This window comes from Helobdella robusta (genome assembly GCF_000326865.2).
Source record: "Helobdella robusta unplaced genomic scaffold HELROscaffold_93, whole genome shotgun sequence".
Classification (NCBI taxonomy): Eukaryota; Metazoa; Annelida; class Clitellata; order Rhynchobdellida; family Glossiphoniidae; genus Helobdella; species Helobdella robusta.
In genome coordinates this window covers 264,198-287,256 of record NW_008705532.1, presented here as the reverse complement: position 1 = coordinate 287,256, position 23,059 = coordinate 264,198, and the positions used below count along the sequence as shown (strand labels likewise).

The window sequence follows — 23,059 nt, the reverse complement described above, 5'->3', positions numbered from 1 at the left end:
CATAACAACTTTAAAACAATTTGTTGTGTTTGCTAAAATGGCTGAACTTAATAATAATTTTATTTTACTGTTCAGGTGTTTATTACAACTAATTTTGGAATTTCATGGAAAATATTACACAGCACTGCTGTTTCATTTTTTTGGTTAGTTTAATTGGCATATTTCTATTCTTAATTTTATTCATATTAATTTTTTGGTTTGTGAACAAAGCCAAGTCATTTATTATTTTTTTAGTTTTGTTTTTAAAACGTATAATGAAAGTCCTGGGCATGACATAATACTGCATCCACTCTGCCTTGCGTGCTTTTGAGCAAAAGGCTAGGCCCACCGCTTATAACTGGTAGTTGTCGTCAGGATGGGTGTCCGGATGTAAAAAATTTTTCTCAAATTTATTCCATGCCATCACAAAAAAATTGATGGCAAAGAAAACAACGTCCTACCTCGGGGAACTGGGTCTCTGGACGCTAAACGAAGATTGATTGAATGAAAGTATTTTACTACATCCAACCAACCAAAAATGAATGTTTTAAAAAACACTAAACTAATAAAATTTCTCAATGTATTTATTTAAGCATTTTACAGCGGTTTAATTAATTAATTACCAGGGGTTTGCCGGAATATGGTGACCATTCAACCGAGGTCTACGTGCAAACATACCGACCATCGGCGGTACTCAAGATCAATTACGACTATTCCAATAGGTGATGCGTTTTTTTTGTTGTTCTGACTGATTTCATTGGAGATATGTACAAAACATCAGAAAGAGAAATTGAGAATTTAATTCTGATTAAATAATGCTAATGTTTTCAAACTGAAAAGCTCACGAGAGAAATGATTTAAATCATTTGTTTCAATTTTTTGACTTCTTTTCAATTAAATTAAATTTTCATGTAAAGCAATTGTTATTTTTGTTGTATGTATATAATGTAGCCTATTTTAAAACTATTTCTTTTGGAGCAGTCATTATATAAGCGATTTTTAAATTTTAGACCGTCCAACTTCACGACACCACCATCCTCACAAGAAGTTCAGTTGTTGACTGATGTTAGAGATTTTCAGGTCGTCAAGGAGTTTCTTGTCGGAACTGTCAACAAGGTTGTTTAATAATCACAAGTTGTTGTGAATTTTTTGTTTTTATATATCATGTCACGTTTTTGCTGCTCCCAACACGATATAGGTTGATGGACAGAGCAGCAGCAGAACTAGCTTGTATGTATCGAAAGATAGGAAGAGATTCAGCGAAGCTCACTTTCCAATCAATGGACCAATCAACGTTGTTTTAAAATTTTAATTTATTTGAATTGAATTATTTTGGCGGGAGGTGCAGTGATAAAGTGTCCGGACACTTTTTTTGCAGTGATCGAGTTTGAATGCGAAAAATTTTGACCTATCATACATATGTGGGGTGTGTTTTTTAAATTAAACGTTACTATAATTTTCAATTGAATTTAAAACTTCAATTTTTAAATGAAGGACATATACGTGGCTGACGCAACAGAGCACCAGCTCTTTGTCGTAGTTGTCTTGAGTTCAACGAACAGCACGAATTTGTTTATATCAGACAGTTCCGGCTTGTACTATACGCTCTCGCTCAATAACATATTTTTCTACAGCCCGCATGGAATGTACAACAACACCTGGCTGAGGTAGGTCCCTACGAATGAATGCCAAAAACTTATTAACGCTGCTGAACGACTTTGTATGTTGATACAAGAAATTGAGAAATTTTTAATTAACGAAGTTTTTTCAGCATTTTATGCAGCATGGATTCTGGAAATTTATAATTTGTGCCTAAACGTTTATTTTCTTATGATAATTTTATGAATTTCATTGTTTATATTTTCGTTCTCGAAAAGTTTATGTTAATATTGAATGATTAAAATAAATGATCAATTCGGAATGAAATGAACCACAGTTTTCAAATGAATTTTTGTTACCCGCGAATGCACCACCATCAGATTCTATGCAACTAAGCCTCTTGCGGAGTTGTACAGAGTTGATGGGTTGAACGGCGTGTACATAGCAACAACAATCATCAACACCTCCCTGCCATTGAGACCGTATGCAGACAACAACCAACAAACATTCATTACATTTAACAAGGGTGTGGATTGGAAGTCCATCAGAGCACCTTATGAACGGCCTGTCTGCACAAATGTTCGTTTAAATGGCTATGATTCGATTTCTCGCGTGTAGTCATCATTGTTTTGTGATTTTCTTCTTTTAACGTAGCTTTAATATTCAATTGCGAGAACGTGATGATTGATTTTTATGGTGTGCTTCAAATTTTTGAATGCTTCTTCAAAGCTGTGTTGAAACATACACAAATTGTTCAACTATGTTGACAGATATTAAATATCGCTCCTGCCATTGTCGTTATTGCAAACTGTTTATTTAATTTTTTTGCTTTGGTTTTTTATTGACTTGCTTTGGATTTTGTCTGTTTGTTTGTCTGACTATTCCCTGACTATTAATTTGAAACATTATTGTGGATTTTAGGGATCTTTGTTTTCAAAGTAATTTTTCTTTGATGTATTCAATTTAAAAATATTTTTATTCTTTCAAATTCAATAAAAAACATTTATTGTTTTTTAATTTGTTTTATTTTATTAATGATTTAAAGTCGTCATTTTTATGTTTAAAGCAAGGCCATCAGTTTTCTTAGTCTCAAGTTCAGCAGCGTAATTTGTTGTAAGATTTTGTTTTGAGTGTGTTGTTTTGGTTATCGCAAACAGTCCACAGGATGTAACATTACAGTTCACCTCGCACAAATGTACAACTCTCTTATGCCATTGGCTCGCACACAACCAATCCTGTCAAGCAAATCAGCTCCTGGCATTCTCATTGGTTCAGGCAACGTGGGTGCTTCTCTCACCGGTAATTATGACGTGTTCCTGTCCAATGATGGCGGCCTTGTGTGGAGAAGGGTGAGTTAAATATCTTCTTTTATAAATTATGTAGTAACATTTTAACTTGAAAGTAACACGTGTTCTCAAAAAATTAAATTAATCTTGAACATGGTTCTGGTTAAACTGGATTTATTTCCTTAAATTTATTTGGTCTTGTAACGTGTGATCAAATAAGTTTGCATGAATGCATTCATAAAATTTTTGCAGTAGAACCCAAATAATATTAACGAGCAGATGTCAACCAAAAACAAACAAACTATCTAATCGGCGAAAGACGCTTAAATTTTAATTTTTGAATATTAACATAATTTATTCAGGTTCTGAATGGGACCTTTTACTTTACAATGGGTGACCACGGTGGCATCATTGTGGCTGTCAAAATGCAAGAGCCTACGAATTATATTGTGTTGGTTCCAAAAACTTGCTTTATTGCCTTTGTTTGATGTCTTAAGTAATTTCTGACACAACTATTTTGATTACTAAACACAGATTATTCGTACAATCTAGTCTACTTATTTATCTGACAATAATTAATTTTTTGTTACATTTGTTTTAGAGATTTGCTCTTTGATCAAGCTTATTATTTTAGAATGATTTAAAAAAAACTAATTTTTGTTTGAAATTTTATGAAATGTTTTTGTGTGTATGTGCGTGAAGTAACGTGTTGTGTTTGTATTGATTGACAATAACTTCATCGTTATAAAATATGTAATAACTTGTTGATTTCCTATATAATAAAATTTGTTTCAAAGATATTCGCTCAATGAAGGAGCTTCGTGGTCTTTTTTTGAGTTCTCTTCTACGAGAATAAACGTGTACGCGTTGACCACCGAACCAGGTTTATAAATTGAAATTTATTTGTTATGCCTGTAAAAAATAATATTAGCGATGTCTGTTATGAGTTTAATGGTTGTGGTAACTTCAATGCTTGTGGTTGGGTTGGTGGTGGTGGTGTTTGAGTTGATGGTTGGGTAGATTTGATTTTTAATTCTTAAACAGGTGAGGAAACCGGTGTGTTCACAATTTTTGGATCTAACAGCCAGCACTTGAGTTGGGTGATTATTCAGGTGAACCTCTCATCGGCGTTCAGTTAGTTTGAAAATGCGTTATAAATTGAAATTTTGTTTGTCAAAATCCTTCCAAAAGTATTTTGTGCTTTTTAATTATAAATCAATTTATGTGTTTTGTAATAATTGAATGGCATTTTGCGGTGTAATAAAATACACTTTTTGGTGTTCTCATTCCAGACAGAACGTGTGTTGACAGCGACTACTACAGCTGGAATCCCACGGATGATCCCAACATCGACTGCCTGCTCGGGAAGAAGATGATTTATCAAAGACGAAAGTCGCTCTCCCTGTGCTACAATGGAAGGAACTATGATCGAGCTATCAACGTTCAGAATTGTCCCTGTAAAATCAGCGATTATGAATGGTTAGTGAAGAGTATTTACGATGAAGGATGTGCATTTTGTATACTTACATCTTACTATGTGCACGCACTAATTTATTTTAAATTGTTTATGAAGTGAAAAATTTCAGTGATTGATTATATTTATGGAAATATATTGTTTACAAAATATTGATGAACCACCACTGAGATTGACTCCGGATCTTTACGCCTGACAAAAAATTGGCTAATGATTGCTGACGTGTCATCGAAATTGATGTAAGTTACACCAACTGGTTTTCAACCTAAATTCATGAAAGTACGACACGTGGTTCACTATGTTGACACATCTTGACGCTGCTAATGTTTGAGTCAATCGCTTTCTCGTAGTTTATCTTTAAATGGAGGTGCAGGCAAACGACTGTGCTTATGTCGCGCAACTGAGGTTTTATAGCAGAGGTGTTATACAAGTTACCAAATACAATACAATTTTGTTATCGATAACATTAGATAACAACGAAAGGAAACATGTTGTGTGAACGCTTAACTTTGCAGTGATTATGGTTATACAAGAAACAAAACAACGCAGTTATGCGAGCTGAGAAGTTTTGAATGGAGCAGCTTTGTTTGTGCGTTTGGGTATGACCTGTCATACAATCGTTCCAAAGGGTTTGTTGTTGATTTTCTAGCTGTCTATTATTGTTTTTTATTTTTATTTTTTTGACTCATTGTATTGATGCAACTGTATATTATTTACGTTTCATCAGTTTTTTCTCCCGTGAGCTTACTTTAATAAAATATATCAGCATGGTTTTAAAATGCGCTTAATAATATGCTTCTTTTTTGGTTTACACTCACATTTTGTGCACTTCTGACATGTGTGTACACTTTGGACATGTGCATGCTGTACACTTACTATGTGCAATTTCTACATGCGTCTATTACAGCAAAAAAGTATCTGCAATATCAATTTGTTTAGATATAAAAGAATACCATCAGATACGTGTGAAGGTGGTATGCAAAATGTCTTCGATCCAGTTCTCACTAATTGTCCAGTCACCTGTACGTATGATGATGAACATGATGATGTTTTTGATAAAAAAATGATGATGACATTTGTAACGACACAATGTTGATGCTTCTGAAATTGTCTAACTAATCTAGAGTCTAACTAAATTATGATGTTGGTATGAATGAAGGTAAATATAAAATTATATCAAGCGTTTTTATGTTGATCAGGATAATAAAAATAAAATTGAATAATTTCACCCGAACGCAGCGAACGGTGAATTCATTATGTTTTCCAACATGTCTGCCGTATTTCGGTACTCGTATGCCAGGCGGTCCGTGGTGAAGATTCATTTGAGCAGTGTACAACAGAACATACTGTCTATCGCGTACGATTATCAAAATGATTGTCTGTTCTTTGCCGATACTCATTATGACAACATTCAGGTTGGTTGGGGTGAGGATGTCGTGTGGATGGCGATGATAATGTGAAGATGATTTTTATAGCAGATAATGAAGAAGTTTTAATGATGATGTGATGATGGTGTTCTAATATGGTGATGATGGTAAGAATTTAAGATAATTACTTCTTATAATAGATGTTGATGATTGAGATGTTATGAAGACATAATGATTTTGAAAATTGTTTTTAAATAAATTTAGCTTCAAAATTTTTAATGATTGCTAATAATTTTTACTAAAATATATATAAGATTATGTTAAATTATTAGATTTCAGAAAAAAGTGAAATGTCTCACAGTACAGATTTTTTCAAAGTGCATATAACATAATGAATTTAAAAAAGGAACTAAAAATGGGTAAAGCATTAAGATGGTTAGATACAACACAGCATGTGAAAAAATTGGGAGATAACGAAATGGCATCAGAGTTAAGTTGAAAGTTATAATTTCGAATGACATGGAATACTCTTAATAATCTAAAAAGAGAACTTGAAGTAGTTGTAAAACCAAAAGAAATATCACTAAATTGTAGATAACTGATATAGAAAACTGTGAAAAAGAAAAGAATGTGTTGAAAAAATAGAGTGAAACAGTATTGTCTAACAAAAAAAGTTTTAGCGTTAATAAACGAAAGATAATATATAAAACAGAGTCTTATTAACTAGTAATTGCTGACAAATTTATTATAGATTATTATTAAAACAAAGATGGAAACGCTTTCACATAAACAGTTTAAAGATGGATGAAACTAAACAAACTATAAAGCAGCTTACAAATAAAATAAAACGCTTGAAAATCTGTTTAACATGGAAATATTTATGAGCCAATTACTGAAAAAAACGGCGGAAAAAATAAAAATCAAAAAGAAATGTTATTAATAAGAGAAGGAGGACTAGTTGTACTTTATAAATCTGTAGAATCGATCCAAGAATTTGTCAGTCCTGATTGTGTCAACCTAGAAAAGCAACACAAAAGATTGCAATAACCATCAATCGACAGCACTAATCCTTCAGATATGCAAGATCATGTTGATCTTCTTGTTTGGTCAGTATATGGAACAACACTTGACGAAGAGAAAATAATTTAAGAAAGTACATTTTAAAAGTTCTGATGTTAAGACTTTATAGGGTGGTTGTTAGCGATATACCATTTTGATAAAGAATTTATAAAATCGTTTGACTTCTAACACGAACAATTTTAGGCAACTCATAAAAGTATGGGAATATTGAGGATTGAAAGTGACAATTAGAAGTTAGAACCGTTGAAATAATTCAATATTATTCAGAATTTGATCAATGCGAAAGTTGGGGCAAATAAATGATCAAATATGACCACAATATCGGTTTTTTTACATTGTAATAGGCATGCGAAGCTGGGAAAATAATGAAAAGAGACAAAAACAGATTAGAAGCGTTTAAAAATAGTTGAAAATTAGAGACACAGAGCCAGTTACAAAGTCATTGGAAATTAGCTTAGAAATAAAAACATTGCCTATAAAGGTATTGGATGAATGTCGGGTTACTGATTGATTAAAATTGTACAAACAAGGAAATAGTAACTGGAAGAGGAAAATAAAAAATTTGCTGAGTTGGCGGCGTTTTTTAGGTGGAAAGGTAAAACTTAAAAAAATTCCAAATACTGAACGGCATTTTTAAAATCAGCAAAAATAGTGAACATCATCTCTTAACGTTTCTTGAAGTATTAAAAAGAATCATTGATTGATTCATAATAATTTTTATAACAAATGCAAACATTTAAGCACAAGCAAACAAACAAAACATGCAGATGATATGCTTGAGAGGAGAAAAGTCACGATTGGACCAGCGTGTTTTAATGACTCAGCAGATGGATCGCATCGAATCCATGTCTTATAATTGGGTCACTAAAATGCTGTTCTGGCTGGATGCTGGAAACAAAAGGATTGAGTGCATGAAAGTGAGTAATCAGAAGAGAAGGGTTGTGATCAGTCGTTTGCTGCAACCAAAATCTCTGGTTTTACATCCTAAGAAGGGGTTAGTGCTATTATGATTTAGTTATATTAGCCGATGTTTTTTCTTAAATAACGTTTGTAGCTATTATTCATTTTAGGCAGTGTTTGAGTATTCAACGTAAAAATAAGAAATTTTTAAATAATTAAATATCATTTATTATTTATTTTCTTCAAAATATTCTTTTAATTCATCATCTATTTCATGATTATTGTTATTTGTAATTTTGTCTTTGCCAATGTTCCTTCTCTATATCATGACGACTCAATTCCACGAATCAATCACAGCGTCCTCGTCATTATAAGATTACCTCATTACCATAATGTTACGGGTTTCCGTCATCATAATGATATAGTTGCATGTTTTGTTTGGAGCTGTATGTTGTAATCAAGAGTTGAGTGTATTAAAGTGAGTAATCAAAAAAGAAGGGTTGTGCTCAGCAATCAATACTAGTCAATACCGCTTTTAAGTAGTATGAGAAGAGGTAGTATGTAAATTCTTCATGATTATGATGAAAATATTCCTGTTGTTACAGTAACATGTTCAATCATTTAATTTTCGTAATTTCAGTTACATGTTCTGGTCTGATTGGACCGCAGTATCTCCAGGCATCTTTCGGTCAAGCATAGCGGGGTCGGACATGAAAATGATTGTTGACAAGTCAAAGGCAAACATCAAATGGCCTTCTGGATTGACCATCGATTACTCATCCAGCAGGTTTGTTTTAGTATTTTTTTTAATCTCCATTCGCTACCTACGTAAAAATAGTTTTTAAATGCAATAATTAATTCTTGCTATTGCAAAACTTTATATGTTTGTAATAAAACGTAAAACTGAAAAAAATCTACGATACTACATGACAAACATGCGTGTAGGTTGTATTTTGTTGATGGATCCACAAATTCAATTTTGTACTGCGACTTCGATGGCGTCCTCTGTTTGACACTCCTTCAAAGTTCAACTTGGCTTTCTCATCCATTTTCTGCCCACATTTATAAGGTGTTTGAAAATTTGTAACATGCAATGAATGATAACTAATAACTGCTGTTAGATTTCATTGTTATTAAAAGGTTTGTACCATAAGATTAATGTATTAATATATCATGTTTTTATAACGGAATGTTATTAAAAAACATGCTAGAACACAATTGTGTGGGCAGACCTGCAGAGCAACTACATATATTCGATGAACAAAAATGATGGAACATCACCGGTGCGTTTGTTGCAAGGCTATTCGAACGTTGTCAATTTATTGGCGCTTAATACGCAGTCACAGACAGGTAAAATAATGTTTTTAATTTTTTTTGCGTATCAAGTATCAAGTTTTATATAACATTACAATGTGATGTAAATGTTGCGTTATCGCCGTGTCATCGGACTTATGGAAATTTTTTTTAAATATTTTTTGGTGCTTCACTGAAAATGATGAACTCCAAAGTGTGATTAGAATGTTAAGGGGAAGTGAATTAACACTGAGTTCTAAAGAAACGTGTCTCGCGGCACATTTAGTTGCGATTTCTAATTTAAATTTCAGGACCCGATTAATGGCTATTACTTTTTATTTTCCAGCGGCGTTATTTTATGTTATTCAACTAACATAAAATATAAACATGGGCGGACATTTCTTTTCTTTTAGACAAATCAAAACATTGTGACTTTAGGGTATTTTGTTAAACAATGCTCGATCAAATTCAAATAAACCGCACCACAAACATAGTAGAAACAAACAAACAATCAAGCGAGAAAACAGACAGACAGACAACCAACAAAAAACAACGACTTTTCAGACACTTCCAGTTGCTCATCTCAATCAGCTTGTCGTGATGCAAATGCACTCTGCTTCGAGACTTCAAACACGACATACGAATGCAGATGCAGCATTGAATTCATCGAATCATCTCCGCCACTGAACACCGTTTGTGGTTGTCCTTCTGGCACACAACTGATCAACCAATCCTGTGTGGCAACTGGTTTGTTGATATTTATCATAGTTCTCATCCACATAACGTTGCCATCGTCATCATTATCATCATCATTGTCAATATCATGATCTTTTGATTTTTGCGATTTAATTTTAAGTCATGCTGAGAGGTACTGGGATCGATACCCCGGTTCTCCTTCTTGCTATATTAATGAATTATCGGTTTTCTACCGCGTTATATCGTTAAACTCTATTGTGTTATATTCGACTGATAGATTAGAAAATAATAAAAATATACGTAACCGTTGGTTTTTTTCATCTTTATTGTATATTTCAAATCAATAAGAGAACGAGCAACAAGAAAATTCAAGTTTTTTGTTATGTAAATACTACCAATACTAAATATAATTTTGTCCCTCTTCTTTCTCTTTCTTTTTCTTCTTTTGCCTAGTTTGTTCCAAGCTCTTTTATGCTAACTAGTCATAAGTTTTATTATCTATAAACTTATAATAAATAAAATATATGACATACTATGTATTGTATGTGTGATATGTGTCATATAATAATATTTACGAATTGATATATCTATAACACGATTAACAATTAACAAGATTTTTTTGCAATTGACAAGAATCATGAATTTGAATTTGCAGCAAATCACGATTGCCCGAATGAATTCACTTGCCCACTGACCAGGAGATGCATTCCATTGTCGTACGTCTGTGATCACGACAACGACTGTGGCGATATGAGTGACGAAATGAATTGCTGTCAGTGCCTTGCTGTCATTTTATTTTCTTCATTTTTGTGTTGTTGATTTGGTTTGGTTGCCGTTCTGACTATTTTTATTCTTCAGCGATATTCATCTAATATTTTTTTCCGTACAAAAGCAAAAATTATTTTTAGTTGATATTATTGTCAGCGATGATGATGTTCATTGATCTCATGGCTTGTTCGCTTGCAGCCTTTTCATGCACTTCGAGCCAGTTTCAATGTTCAAATGGGAGGTGCATATCGAGCAGGTGGCTGTGCGATGGCGATGATGACTGCCAGGACATGTCCGATGAACTGCCCACCAACTGCCGTAAGTTATTCCAGCTTTAAATTTTACTATTGCTTCATTTGATGGTTAATGTTGGTGGTGCTCCTTTGCTCCTCCGAACTCTTTAGGGAATGAATAAAATTTGTAATCAAATAAGAACCAAATTAGTTTTTTACATTTATTAATTTATAAATTTATTTTTATATGCCTATTCATATTAGTTTTTGTTCTATCATGATCTACATTTGTAATGATTCGCTACAATTAGATTTGAAAGATACGAACTGTACATCGACGCAGTTCAGATGTGATTCAGGCAGATGCATTAGTTCATCATTCAAATGTGACTTCGATGATGATTGCCATGATGGTAGCGATGAAAGGGACTGCACCTATTGTTAGCAGTTGGTTTTTATAAAATAAATGTTTATTTTCGTGTTATATTTTCAATTTACAAAATGTTTTGAATCTTTCGGATAGCTCCAAATCGTTTGATTGTATTTTCATTTTTTTTAAAGCTAGGTGCAATAACTTTTTTAATTATTATGTCTATTTTCTGAAAATTTCAAATAAAAATTGTCATTAAGCACAATCTTAAGCGTGACCGGAAGGTTTCATTCAATTGATCTAAATTTTCTAAAGTTATGTGACATGGCTTTCAGCTATCGATATTTGATTATTTTTATTAAAATGTAGCAGAGATAAAATTGTTTAAATGAGTTTAACAAATAACAGCTCTTTTTATTTACTTTCATTTTGACTTTTTTGCAGTTGTCATTAAAGTTAAATTTGTTTTCATGATCAAACATCATCATCATCAAGTCTTTTATCTTTATCAACTTTAACATTTGAAGTAGCAACCACTCCATCCACTTTGAAATGCCAATCTACCGAATTTCAATGCCAAACAATCTTTCGGTGCATTCCAAGCCGTTGGAGATGTGATGGGGACAGCGATTGTAGTGACGGTAGTGACGAGGAGAACTGCCAATTTGTCAACTGCTCAGCACCGATGTTTCGTTGTGATAGTGCAAGCAAATGCCTGAGGCCCTGGAAAAAATGTGATGGAATGCTAGATTGCAACGATGGTACTGATGAGCTAGGTTGCACAGGTTAGCCAATCCAATACTTCTAGATGTTTATATTAGAGACGCACTAATTCGGCCAAAATTCGACATTCGGCTTCAGCCATATTTGAAGATCGATTAGTCGAATATTGCAATTTTGGTTTAAACCATCACTTTTTTGGAATTCCAGAACAATAATTGTTTATTATTATTAACTGAAAATTTATTTTGGCTGTCATAGCTGTTGAAACAACTGAATTTGAACACGTGATTTACTATAATCTTAATTAAAAATGTTGTGCTAACAAAAATCGCTTACTCTTTTTTTCAATAATTTGTTTTTCATTCTAAAAAAATACAAAAAAATTAAACTGTGGGTTGTATGGTATTTTGCCTTTGGCCGAAAAGCGGATCACCTATTCGTCCTTTGGCCAATTTTACCATTCAGTGCATCTCTAGGTTATATTTTTTTACAAAGACGTTTAAAAAATTATATTATTTCAAGACATTGTAGTTGAAAATTAAAATGTAGGTAAACTTGTTCATATTTAACAGCCGTAACAACTGTGAGACCATTCACGCCAAGCAGCACTCCTTTCTCCTGTAATCTTGGATTCGAATGCAAAAATATCCGTCAATGCATCTTTTGGTCACAAGTTTGTAATGGAGTCAATGACTGCTTGGATCGAACTGATGAAATCAATTGTAAGATTTATTCATTCTTTTCATTCAGGCTCAATAAGTACAGTGTTAATATTATTGTTACTACTACTAATGCTACTAACTGTAATATTATTAATAATGGAAATGCTGTTATTAAATTAGAATTTGTTGTAGTTAATGTATTAGATTTTTTTTTGAGCAAAAACAAAACTTATGAAATTATTACTGTTGACCTTACACACTGCGAAATTTGGTGCTTTCTAGCGTCTTTCAGAAAGTGGGTCGATTGTTGTGTGTTCGGCCACACCGAAAATTTTTTGATAATAATTATTCAAAATTGGTCATGGTGGTGTTGATGAAGTTATTCATGTCCATATATATATATCTATATAATGATATTTTGTTATTAAAAAAAATTTTTTGGAGGACTAGTTGCATTTTAATTGTCTAACATATAATGAATCGCTAGTGTCACTTGTTTTTTAAATTAGTTTTGTGAAGATATTTTTTTAGCGTAAGGAAGTTGACAATGATTTTATGTATTTGACCAGGATTTGGCGTAAAATGGGACATTAAAAAATGATTATTGAAAATCATTCAATAGGAAGAATGACGCTTTGTTTGGCAAAATCTGTTTATAGTGTTTGTTTGGATTATTTTTGGATTATTTTTTTTTAAAATGTTGTGAACGACGCAGGTGAGAACTGTCAGCCGCCATCAAGGTTCAGATGCAGGAACGGGGGTTGCGTTTCTTCCAGTCTTAAGTGCAATTTCATCGATGACTGTGGTGACAATTCAGATGAACAGGATTGTGGTCAGTTGCGCTTACTATTTTTTCCATTTTCTTTTGTATGTTTATTTATGATATAATTTTACATTTTCTCAAATCACAGTTGCATGTTGAAATGAATGCACAGCTTTTCCTTATTCTTTAACTTCTTAACTTTTCAATAAAATTACTTGTAATTTTTTCTAAGCGTTAGTTAATCATGCTAAACTATCATTACAAATGGAACTGTGCGTTTACGACGCGAGAGGGTTGTAATTAAGTTTTTCTGCTATGAAATGCGATTTATCTCAGTTTATTTCTTGCACGAATTTGAAAGATGTGGCAACAAAGCCTCCGACATGCCCACCGATGTCGATCAGATGTGAAGGCTCAGTGCTGCAGTGTGTGACAGAATCTTCTATATGTGATGGAGTGATGGATTGCTTGCATGGCGACGATGAAGACGGCTGCACGAGTTAGTTATTTTTTCAGATGATATCAAAATTTCTAATAGTTACAAATTTATACTTTAGTGTTGTGTTTCCCAACTCGAACATTTTTGTATCACGAATAGGAATTCTCAATAATTGAAACTGAAAACAAAATATTTTAAACGAAAAATTGTACTCAGAATGTATTGAACTTGATTATATTTCAGTTTGAACAACAAAAATAATAAGATGAACAGTATGTTCATGTAAATAACACTTTCATATGTGACACTGTTATGCTGTTTTGCCTACAACTCCGATTTCTTGCAAATAACATTTTGCCTGCTATAAAAATTCCAAATTAAAATTAAATTCCACCACAGTATATTACCGTTTATTTTGTGTTTAAATTAAGATTCAAAAGCTGTGGTAGCTCAAGAATTTTGCTGTTGGCAGATAATTTTAGAAGTCTAAAGCTAATAACTTTTTGGTAATGCCCGTAATTTCCGTTTATTCACGTTTCGGTGGGGGAAGGATTTATGATTTTCAAATTTCTCAAGTAAAAATGACCTTTTTTGGCTAATTTTGGTCAATATTACTATATTGTACACATAACTTTGAATATTTTACTCTTTTATGGTTTCGTGGGGGTGCATTCCCGCATTTCCTCCTAGATCTGCCTTTCTACATAGGCTACGTAATTTGTAGGAGAGCATGGAAATTGTTTACAGGGCTTAGGAGCTTCGTAACACCGCTTTAATAATTTGAAGTTTTTTGCACGTTTACCATGAACAAACATGAAACTTATGTTTTGTTTCGCATCTCACCTTTCATACGTCAATAATTGTTGCTACCAAACAAAGATGCCTCCACGAATTGTTTGAATGGCTACTTTTCCTGCTTATTCATACGAATGTGCATCAACGCATCGAAGGTATGTGACGGCAAGGAAGACTGCCTAGATGCATCAGATGAACTCAACTGCAAGGGTTTGTTTAATCTACTATCATTGAAAAAAGTTTACCTTAACATTATTGATTATTGACAATGTGTGTGAAACAGAATTTGTTTGATGCTAGCATACATTGAGAGGAAAGAAAATAACTTTTTTGGAAAAGGCTTTAAAGCATATTAATTGTTATAAGGCTTTGGAAAAATATGTTTTTTAAGGAAAAGTTAGCAACCAATTCTAAGTTTTTTTTGTTTTTTTGAATTTTTTTATATTTTTTGTGTCTTATGAATTTCTAACATGTTAGCTCATCATTTATTATTGAACTATTAATTAATATCATATAATTAATTTAAATATAATATAAATAAAGTGAAGCTTCATCAAATCAGATGCCAAAGTACCAGAGAAAATCAACTGCACGTCGAGTTACTTCAGCTGCGAGCACGGTGGATGTGTGAGGCTGTCGAATGTTTGCGACGAGAAGTGGGACTGCGTGGATGGCTCGGACGAGGACAACTGCTTGCACAACTGGAGAGGTAACATGTGCTTCTTCCACTGCCGTCATGACGTTGTGGTTATGTTAATGATTGCATTGATCAATGTGAATAAATTATTACTAATGTCACTAATTTCTGTATTTAATCGCTTTTATATTTTTTCGTATATTGTTATTTTGGAATGGCAATTCAAAATTTAATTATGTGTTTGTTTATTGCCGACTGATGAATTGCGAGAAAGGGTTTCTGAATATTTTTAGCACGTTTTGAAGCATGATGAATAATTTTTTTTAAACTTTCTATATTTTTTTAATGTCTTCACCTGTTCTTTTTCAATCCAATCTCTTCAGATTACACACCAACTTGGCAGATCACGAACTCAACATTCTGCAGTGTAACATTTGAAGTGAGCAAGATCAGTAATGTGACAGTATCCCCTTCGTCACCCGTCCTCATTACTGCAACTGTTGGGTCGGCGTCTCCTGTCGTTCTCTCTATTAATTTTTTTGTTTTTTTTTTGTTTAAATTTGGTCTAGTTGTTGGTTTGATTGTTGTCGAAATTTTAGGTGAGAAATAAACCGTCATTAAAAGTAGAAATTGTTTTTTATTTGATCGTTTATTGTTAGTGAAATAATTACAAACGATGTAATCATGTTCCACTGTTGCTAAAAGTCATAGATTAGGCTTGCACATTCCACCACCATCATCATCATCATCCCCATTCTCATCATCATTTTCATCATCATCATCTCCATTGTACAGTACAACAGATTGGTCTGACTATCAAGCGAACATCACCTCGGTGAAGTCTCTGCCAGCATCACTGGTCTTCAACAAACTCCGTCCACAAACCAGGTACATCCTCACCTTGAACATCCTTCTCAACCGCATGAAGTCCCATCCTTCCGTCATTGAGTTCATCACGCCAGATGAATGTGAGGGATAATAATTAAATTGAATTAATTAATTGTAGCTTTTGAAAAGGTATTAATTGTTATAAAATACAACAATGATACTTTGCATGGTTTGAAATTATATGGATTAAATATCTTGTTAACCAATAAATATATACCCACCAGCTGCCTTCTCAGCTCCAACCAACTTGACTTACAAAATTTTGAGCACAGTTTTTGATGACATGTTGTTAAGGTTATCGTGGAACCAGCCGATGAAAGACGAAATTCCTTATGTTATTCAATACAGGGTTTGTTCTTTTTTTAAGTATTTACTTAACTCGGTCTTTTTTTATCATCTGTATTTTTTATTTTTGCTGTCAACTGCTTTGCGGCTATTTTGGCTGCATTATTTTTTCTGACAAATGTTTTTGTAATGTTTATTTTGAACTTATGATAATTTTTACAGTTTATGGAATCTCGAACCTTGTCGTTATCGTCGTCTTCATTTCAATCATTTTCATTGCCACCTGATTTTCATTACAATCGTAACACTGGCCTCATTTCAACACAGGTTGACTACGTGGATATAACAACGAATCAACTCATAAACTCTCAAACCAGAAGCAGCCAGTTCACCACGAACACCTGGTTCGAATTCACGACTGACCACCTCATCTACGGACATAAATATAAATTTCAGGTGTTTTTCCTCTTTCTAATAGGCCTCTTGTTGCTATCTTTCTTATTAACTCTTTCATGGATGGAAATCTTTTGTGTTTGAATTATCTCTTGTATACGATAAACCAAAATTATTAATTTTAACAGTTCTCGACTTTCAAGACATCTTTATGTCAGAGTTCTAAGCTCTCCAATTGTTATTTGAAATTTAATAATAATTGCAGTAAATTGTGACCAAAATCCATCTTTATAATTTAGATTTATGATTTTTGTTTGCTTAAAATCTGAGTTATTATGAACCTGGTTTTAAAAGGTTCTTTTAATGCTTGAAAACAACTTTTCAAAACTGTTTCTGTTATTAAATTGTGCTTCTTTTATTTTTTATGAAAGAATATTACACAAAAAATTTTTAATTTCTGTTATTTTATAATATAAAAATATATCTTTGACAAATTTTTAACGCTTCGATTGCTCAATGGTATTAATATAATTAAAAACAACAATACCATTTGTGTTGGGTTTGACTACATTTGCGCCTTGTGGTTATTGTTCACATGCCCGCGACCTAACAACTCACCTACCCAGGTTTATTCTCGCCACACACAGTGGAGTGTGGGGTCGAGAGCAATTGAGATTCAGTTCGGAACCAAGTGTTTTCATCTTCAAGAAACTTCATCATCATCACCAGCAACAACTTCATCGACGTTCAGTTTTGACTTGCAACATTCATTACCAATGTACGCCCAATCGTATTTGTTCTGGTGGAGTTACGACGACAATGTCAAGGCTTACATACATAAGGTGAAAATCACTAGAGAGAGCGACGATGACAATAGCGGTGTTGATGATCTCTGGAGACATGGCGACAGTGGGGATGTTGCATTGAAATCTTTCTACGAAAGAGATGTATCACATAACGTAGGAGTACGATGGGATCGTTCGTTGCTTTGTGAGTTGATTCAAATGGCCTTCAAATGTTTTTAGTTGTAACTGTTTGATGATACGTGATGTTGTTATTGATGTTCAGAGGTGTTACTGTTGAGAGTTGATTTGTGGCCGTTGTCGGAGTAGTTGGAGACTGTAAACAATTATATTTAGTAGTAATAACAGTGTGGTATGTGGGATATCGAAATATATAAACAATTGGGTTTTTAATGAATATAAGATTAACATGAAATTAATGCCAGAGACGGAGGTGAATTCAATGCCTTTAGAGCCAGTGCGGAAGTTTAAACTCTGAATTACGACAAATTTGAAACTTGCTGTTCTAATGAGTTTTGATGTTTCGAATGTACTTGTTAATGAAGTGCATTGGTGATTTAGATACGTTGAATGTTATTTGAATTATCTGCAATTTTTATAAATATTGTTTTTAATCTTAAGTTCTCAAGTTTGGTTTCAATTTCAAACTAATAAAATGCAACAACATTTGACAAAAAACGTCAAATTGCGCTAAAATTTGTATTTTGAGACAAAACATTTTGTTAGTTGGAAGTGCTTGGATAATGCCAATAAGAATGTAAGAAGGTAACAATTGATATTTGTAGTAACTGGATTGAGTCCCGCAAGCAAATACTTGGTAGAAGTTTCCATTGAAGAAGAAGACACCGCGATGATTCTTCCGTGTCTCAACAAAAATTTCATCATCAACACTGCACTGGCAAAAGGTTTTGTTACAATTTTCTATTTTTCCAATGGGTTTGTTTGAGTGAGTTGTTTGAATGATCAGTTGAATGAAAGATACGAATACAGCGGCGTTGATAGATATGACATGCATTCGCACTCCGCAGAGTTGTGTGTGAGAGTTACGTTGTTGCGGTCGGTTCTTATGTGATTGGAGATGAACGAAGCATTTGCTGCCTTGCCATGTTTATTAAAATATGAAAATCTAATCTTGTCCATTAAGTTGTGGCAGTTTCGTACATATACGTCACATGTTTTCAAGCGTTCTATCATTTTCATTTTGCCCTACTGCAGATGCCAGTATGATGGAGCCCTTGATGTTCAGTGTGGCCCAACAGGGAGATGGCAGGACTTACTTGACTATTTTGTCAGACCTGGGACAAATGACGTCACACTTTGATGAAGTTGTAAGTTATTTTCATGCGATTTCAATTGCTTCCATTCTTCACGGCTTAAATAAAAACAAATCTTCAACCAACAAATTCATTCATCCATACTCTAACCAAACATCTCCGCTGATCTGTGTTAATTTCAAACTAAGAAGCACAAACTTAATAGATTAAACTTATTTTCAAAACTTCAAACTTTCGTGTTTGATTATATTTTATTGTATAACATCATTCAAATCGTTTGAAAACCTTTTTGAAAAAAATAATTTTGATTTTTTATTAAATTTTTATACTAGCAGGTTTTATCACATTAACTTCGTAATTATAATTGCAAAAACATGAGAGTGCCTTGTCTTCAGAGTAAATTGAAGTGGCCGCCTTTAAACAACTTTTAGGGTGTCACAATAATATAAACTGAAAGAAAACCACATTACATTCCGTTTGTTGCATTTGTGAACATTGTTCAAAAATGTCCTTGATAAATGTTGTATATGTAAAAAACAATTCAATCAAAAGTCGAACTATTCGCCACCTTTTGTCTTAGCATTCAGTGAAAGTTCACTTGCCGCATCGCGTTATGTTTATTATATAGGTACATCATGGATATTTCATTAAGTTATTTTCAGTTTCAAGTATTTTTTAATCACAAAATTTCATTTTCAGCTTACTGGCTCACCAAATAAGTATTATAATTTGATCTCTGATTACAATAGTGTATAAGATCATATGTTGCCTTATGCTATGATGGTTGTACTAAAACTCAATTGCTCAGGGCTTCATTGCTTTTTGACATATAGTTAACTAATTAATTAATTAATTAATTAATTAATGTATTATTCAGGAAATCAAGATCTACTATTTTGTTATATCCACTGCGCAACTAAAGACATTTTACGAGGTTGTTGATCTCAGCCACAACAATGATAACAAGCATGACAACGTGTCACTGCGGTTGGATGTGGTTCCAAAGTGTGAGATGGTTTGCTACAGGATGAGACTCGTGTGGCCTTTCAGAAACAAACTGTCCAAGGTTCTTTGCTATAATGCCCCCGACGGTTCGTTTTGATGTTCTGACACACTGATTGAATTCACCATGTTATCAAATGATAATTAAAAGAATGTTTAAGATTTTATCTTCGTATAAGCTCGTCATACATGCTCCTCAAATAAAACTTCACCATCTTCCTGCCTTTGCTGAATAAAATTATTTTTAATTTTAAAAATTTGAAAAAAATTTACTTAACTTTTACTTTATGCCATTTCATAATAACATAAACTTTAAATTCCTAATAATAATAACTATGATAGTGATGATGATGACGATGACAATGAAGCAAAAACTGGATTGTAATAAAATTCATGTGCTAATTCAAACACCTTAGTTAATGTTGAAATTTTGTTAGATGAAGTTTTGTGCCTGTTGCAATGGCTGATTGCCATTTTATTTTCTGATTAGTGTGTCTAAACGTTTTGCGGTCGCAGTCAATTAATGTTTTGCATGTCGTTGAACCATTTGAATTCAAATGGTTCAACAAATTGTTTTCTTCCTTGACAGACTCGGATCCATTGAGTCCACCGAAGCACGTGCGAGTTCTGACGAGCAAGTTGAACCCCGACAGAACATTCGTCACCGTCAGCATTGCCTGGAAACCACCCTGCATGCCATCACCCATGGTTCGTTCCATTTTTAAATATCTACTGCTGGTGCTTGCTGACACTGTTTCGTTCGTTGAATTTTGTTTTGTTTTTGTTTTTTGTTTTTCGTTTATTTTTGTTTATTTTTGTTTTTTTTGTTCTTTTTTGTCGATTTTGTTTTTAAAAAGATAAAAATCTTCATTGATTATACAACGTTGTTATCATTTGTATTATTCACTTTTTCTTATTCATAACAATTTTTTTCACATTTGATCACTTCTTCTGCAGAACTATCTGATAATGGTTGACGAGATGGAAGTGGATACATCTCAACTGATGCACGTGAACTTCTCCTCTGGAATTGCTTACAGAGATGATAAAGGTCTTTCTGAGTTGAACTTTGAACTCGGCGGCTTGAAACGAGGGTCCACTTACGGAATTAGCGTTAGAAGGGACAAGCCGGTTGGCAGGTTGTCCGAGAGAGTTACTTATTTGGCGGGTTAGTGAATGCCTGGCTCCCTTATATTAGTTGGCTCTTCTTCAGCCTCGTATTTAATTAATTTATTTTGCGACAACGTGTTTGATATTGTTTCTAATATTTATGTTGACACTAGTTTTTTTAATAATTGTTTGTCAAATGCTCAATCAGAGAAGCGATAAAACTAATTTCCAACGATAGTATTAATCCATCGCAGTAATCCGTCAACGCATGGAACGGTGCCGTTTTTATTTAAAACTGACAACTTTGAGACTATTCAGAACTATTTTTTTAAACATTTCAACACTAGAAAGAGATATAAAATATAGTTGAGCAACCACTGACAGATCCCTACCCAGCCCCACTGAACCTCTCCTGCGAACAGATTGACAGCGAGGAAGTCTTCTTCATCCTCCGCTGGAACGAACCCATCCACGACCTTCCAAACTCATATGTCGGTATTTCCTTGGTTTGTTCGGTTGTGTCTTTTTATCAATTGTCTGTTGTGTTTATGTTGTGTATTGTTGTACAAAATATGCTGAATTTTGTGGATCATTTAAAAAAAGTATTCTAATTGCTCCTTCATTTAGCTGTGTTTCTTTATGTGCTTGATTGAAAATTATCGAAGTGATAAATTTTGTTATTATAGCTTAGATCAGTGCTTACCAACTTTTCTTGCGTCCCGCCCACCAAATCCGGTCTTAAAATGTTCACGTCATTACTATAGAGTGACCATTTGTTTGTCATTTTACTACTACTTTTTTCTAATCATTTCACTGCAATTTGCCTTATTCACGAAACCATTTTACCAATCATTTATTTTCCTTATATTCCACCCAGTGTTTTCTATCATTTTTTCGCTGTTTCTACCAACTATTTTCACCTTCACCCCAACCTGTAAAGCCCCAATGCCCCCGTCGAGAATTTGAATTGTTCCCTGGAAACATCGGTTTAGATGAATTCAGAAAATATTAGTTGGATTATTAGAAGTATCATTCAGTTGTCACCATCTTAACGTTCTGACACCACATAGATGTACGAGATCTTCTACTCTCCAACGTACAGACTCCTCGGCGATCTGAGCATCTTCACACTGATGGCTACCACGTCGAAAACATTTCACACAATTAAAAAGGAAAATATGAAACTGGACAACTCTTTTAAAGTTTGTCTCGTTGTTGTGATTTTTAAATGGATGTGTTTGCAATGACATTTCAATGTCGCTATAGGTTTTTCGTTTATATTACAAACTTTTAGAATTGAATTTTTCTTCACAACAAGGTGCGAATAACAACAGCAGATCTCCAGCACAAAAGCAACTTTTCAGAAATTGTGACCGTTCACGTTCAGGGCAATTCAAATGGTTTCATTTTATTTATTTCATTTTATATTTTTAGTTTATTATTGTGTTTTTATCATTAACTGTCTCTATAGAATTTTAGAAATTTAAATGGATTCAACCTTGGTTAATAAAATGAAAATACATCTCCGCTTGTTCCAAATAAACAAACTTTGATTGCAGTTTGTTTTTTATTAATGGTTAACTGTTTTCAATAATGTTTGCTATCTTAAGAAGAAACAATGTGGTGTGCTTTTTCTCGCAACTAATGCACAACATCAGGCAGTGTTCTCCGGGCTGACCGGCTGACATACAGTTCTTATCATTCTCATAATAACGATAATAATTTAATAATAATAATTTTTGACCAATTCATTTCATTGTGAACATAATTTTATTGTTTATTATCTATCGCCTTTTACCATACCACGTTTTTTGTTAGGACAACTGATGCAGATGCCAAGTAATAATAATTCAACATTAACCGAACATCATCATTCTTGTTATTGAAGGTCCGAAGTCATCCAGCTCAACATCATCCAGTAGAAGCAACCTGGCTTTCTACATCAGCATCCCTCTGGTCGCCATCACCCTCCTCCTGCTCACCTCACTCATCATCTACGCATGCAAGTACAAGAGGCTGAGGAACTCGTTCAATCAGTTCACCAGGAGCAGATACAATTCGGAAACAAACACTGCCATCCTCAGTGATCTGGGTAAATGTTTCTCACTGCATTTTTCAATTAGCGCACTGAACCAGTTTGCAATAGTTATTTTTATCAAATTTACATTGCCTAAAATGATTTTTCTCGTTGCGTGTGTTCCTCTATAGTTCATATGCAATTTAAGGAAATTATATTGTGA

At 33.4% G+C, this 23,059-nt stretch overlaps 1 protein-coding gene across 1 annotated transcript; it reads left to right on the top strand.

The window, feature by feature from the left end:
* Positions 1–37: 37 nt before the first annotated feature.
* HELRODRAFT_194679 (hypothetical protein) lies at positions 38–23,027 on the top strand (the record flags this gene model as incomplete). Its single annotated transcript, XM_009033534.1, has 41 exons — positions 38–75; positions 606–701; positions 990–1,095; positions 1,474–1,646; positions 1,959–2,157; positions 2,736–2,927; positions 3,227–3,315; positions 3,662–3,747; positions 3,909–3,998; positions 4,157–4,343; positions 4,854–4,967; positions 5,278–5,360; positions 5,578–5,753; positions 7,553–7,779; positions 8,326–8,472; positions 8,631–8,754; positions 8,897–9,035; positions 9,543–9,725; positions 10,288–10,446; positions 10,641–10,760; positions 10,987–11,115; positions 11,573–11,830; positions 12,341–12,490; positions 13,146–13,262; positions 13,555–13,692; positions 14,512–14,637; positions 14,990–15,136; positions 15,448–15,568; positions 15,860–16,032; positions 16,177–16,301; positions 16,565–16,693; positions 17,257–17,608; positions 18,219–18,338; positions 18,649–18,761; positions 19,585–19,798; positions 20,299–20,417; positions 20,667–20,877; positions 21,216–21,325; positions 21,890–22,021; positions 22,138–22,219; positions 22,708–23,027. The coding sequence occupies 41 exons, from the start codon at positions 38–40 to the stop codon at positions 23,025–23,027; spliced, it is 6,114 nt and encodes a 2,037-aa protein (XP_009031782.1).
* Between the last annotated feature and the right edge of the window lie 32 nt (positions 23,028–23,059).